This window comes from Oncorhynchus nerka, linkage group LG13, assembly GCF_034236695.1.
Source record: "Oncorhynchus nerka isolate Pitt River linkage group LG13, Oner_Uvic_2.0, whole genome shotgun sequence".
Lineage (NCBI taxonomy): Eukaryota > Metazoa > Chordata > Actinopteri > Salmoniformes > Salmonidae > Oncorhynchus > Oncorhynchus nerka.
In genome coordinates, this window is record NC_088408.1 from 97,847,989 (window position 1) to 97,851,077 (window position 3,089).

Consider the following 3,089-nt stretch of genomic DNA (forward strand, 5'->3'; position numbering starts at 1 on the left):
CCTGCTCCTTCTCTTCCTCCTCTTCCTGCTGCTCCTCCTCCTGCACCTCCTCTTCCTCTTCCTGCTCCTCCTCTTCTTCCTCCTCCTCCTCCTCATCTTCCTCCTCCTCCTCCTTTTCCTCCTCCTCCTCCCGGCTCCTCCTCCTGCGCCTCCTCTTCCTGCTGCTCCTCCTCCTGCACCTCCTCTTCCTGCTGCTCCTCCTCCTGCACCTCCTCTTCCTGCGCCTCCTCTTCTTCCTCCTTATCTTCCTCCTGCCCCTCCTTTTCCTCTTCCTCCTCCTGCTCCTCCTCTTCCTCTTCCTCTGCCTGCTCCTCCTCATCTTCCTCCTGCTCCTCCTTTTCCTCCTCCTCCTGCCCCTCCTCTTCCTCTTCCTGCTCCTGCTCTTCCTCCTCCTCCTCCTCCTCCTCCCTGCTCCTCCTTTTCCTCCTCCTCCTCCTTCCCTGCTCCTCCTCCTCTAGTATGATGGTGTACTACACCAGGATAATGCCTCAGGCCTCCTTCGTCCAGCTTCACATGGTGTCTGAGACTGTGGCTGATGTTTTCCATGACTGTTGCAAGGACCAGCCAGGCCACTTAGTCTTGCCCTGCGCAGAGGAGAAGGTCTGACACACACACACACACACACACACATATATACACACACACACAATGTACACAAGCACATACAAAAACAGAGGAATGATACTCACACATACACAGGCATGCATATATCGCTGAGTCTACATTTTAAATAGAGGTTAAATAAAAAAAAATAAAAGCTCTCCCTTCCTTTGTCCTCTTTCCAAGTCGACCAACGTGCTCGACACCACGTGTGACGACGACGACTACTCCAGCATTAACCCCCGCATCGCTCACTGTTGCAACCAGTCCTACTCCATGAGGAGACCCTGTATCCTGGCCATCCAGCCTGACACAGAGTTCACGCCTCCGGAGCTGCATGCCAACGACTTCAACATGGGCCCCGAGCTCTGCACCAAGAACAGCAAGGACCTCCTGCTATCCGGGAAGAAGTGAGTGAGATCAGCTAAGAACGTACTGTGAATAAACACGTGGGCCCCAATTCACACCTACATATACTCTTAACTCGCTAGGTTTACAAACTTCTGTTTACACGTGTGTGTGTGTGTGTGTGTGTGTGTGTGTGTGTGTGTGTGTGTGTGTGTGTGTGTGTGTGTGTGTGTGTGTGTGTGTGTGTGTGTGTGTGTGTGTGTGTGTGTGTGTGTGTGTGTGTGTGTGTGTGTGTGTGTGTGTGTGTGTGTGTGCGCGCGTGTGTGCGTGTGTGTGTGTGTGCGTGTGTGTGTGTGTCCTCAGGTTGCTGTATAATGTGGTCAGACATAAGACCAGCATCACCGAGGATCATCTGAAGACCCTCTCTGCTAACTACAGCATCACGAGGGAGAAGTGCTGCGCCGCTGAGGACAAAGAAGCATGCTTCACTGACGAGGTAACCGACACCGCTACGTACTGAGGAAATGTTTCATCGTTTATCTTTGACATCTGTGTCGTCAAATTGCCTGGTGAAAGGGGTGCTTAGGACAAAGACAATCTGTAGAAATGAAGTAAGATTGTGTGTGCTGTCGTTTCCTTTCACTTTGAAAGTGGGGAATAGCCTATTATGTAGATTTAAGGATTTTTAGATTTAACACAATTGTAATAACTGATGTCATGTTTTGTTTTCTCCGACAGGCTGCCAAGCTGCTAGCTGAGAGTGTAGAGCTGGTCAAGGTTTAAGATATTATTTTCATTGTATTCATTTCAACAGAGGAACTGGTGAATTTTTTTTTTTTAAATGCTAAAGTTCAGTCTGTGTCTACAATATCTACCTCCATAGCAACACCATAGTGACCTCACCTCATCCTTCCATCCATATAATGTCTGTGATCTACTAAGATCTGTGATCGACTCATTAACCTGTGATCTGTGATCGACTCATTAACCTGTGATCTGCGATCGACTCATTAACCTGTGATCTGTGATCAACTCATTAACCTGTGATCTGTGATCAACTCATTAACCTGTCGATCTGTGATCAACTCATTAACCTGTCGATCTGTGATCAACTCATTAACCTGTGATCTGTGATCAACTCATTAACCTGTGATATGCGATCGACTCATTAACCTGTCGATCTCTGATCGACTCATTAACCTGTCGATCTGTGATCGACTCAGTAACCTGTCGATCTGTAATTACTCACAAGCACTGGTTTATTTCTGACAGACAATGACTCAAATAAATGCATTTATTTGATTGCTGTTGTGGCTGTTTTATTTTTATTTTGGTCGGATTCTCAAGCCATTCATACCTGTCAATGCTTTGTGGTCATAATAAATCTCACGTTTAACCAATGACTTATGATTGTTTAGAAATGATTCATTATTTGTCTGTAAATGTTTAATTGACAGTTGATGAACATAGTATAAAACCTTTATGAAGGTAATGTTATTATACAGAGTTACTCATATGTTGAAAAGGGGTAGCTGACGATTGGCGAGTGGGTGTGTCAAAAGTAAAGGAGTGGGCGTGTGGAAAGGAGTGGGTGTGTCAAAAGTAAAGGAGTGGGCGTGTGGAAAGGAGTGGGTTTGTCAAAAGTAAAGTAGTGGGCATGTGGAAAGGAGTGGGTGTGTCAAAAGTAAAGGAGTGGGCGTGTGGAAAGGAGTGGGTGTGTGGAAAGGAGTGGGTGTGTCAAAAGTAAAGGAGTGGGTGTGTTAAAAGTAAAGGAGTGGGCGTGTGGAAAGGAGTGGGTGTGTCAAAAGTAAAGGAGTGGGCGTGTGGAAAGGAGTGGGTGTGTCAAAGGTAAAGGAGTGGGCGTGTGGAAAGGAGTGGGTGTGTCAAAAGTAAAGGAGTGGGCGTGTGGAAAGGAGTGGGTGTGTCAAAAGTAAAGTAGTTGGCGTGTGGAAAGGAGTGGGTGTGTTAAAAGTAAAGGAGTGGGCGTGTGGAAAGGAGTGGGTGTGTCAAAAGTAAAGGAGTGGGCGTGTGGAAAGGAGTGGGTGTGTCAAAAGTAAAGGAGTGGGCGTGTGGAAAGGAGTGGGTGTGTCAAAAGTAAAGGAGTGGGCGTGTGGAAAGGAGTGGGTGTGTCAAAAGTAAAG

General features: G+C 47.1%; 1 protein-coding gene across 1 annotated transcript in view; it reads left to right on the forward strand.

The window, feature by feature from the left end:
- The window catches only part of LOC115117169 (albumin 2-like), a 21,107-nt gene extending 18,756 nt beyond the window's left edge, over positions 1-2,351 (forward strand). The window contains exons 11-14 of the mRNA XM_065026889.1: positions 459-600; positions 787-1,010; positions 1,312-1,444; positions 1,687-2,351. Of these exons, the coding sequence (XP_064882961.1) occupies positions 459-600; positions 787-1,010; positions 1,312-1,444; positions 1,687-1,731 (544 nt within the window). The 3' untranslated portion in view covers positions 1,732-2,351. The remainder of the gene's footprint in view (positions 1-458; positions 601-786; positions 1,011-1,311; positions 1,445-1,686) is intronic.
- Positions 2,352-3,089: the final 738 nt, after the last annotated feature.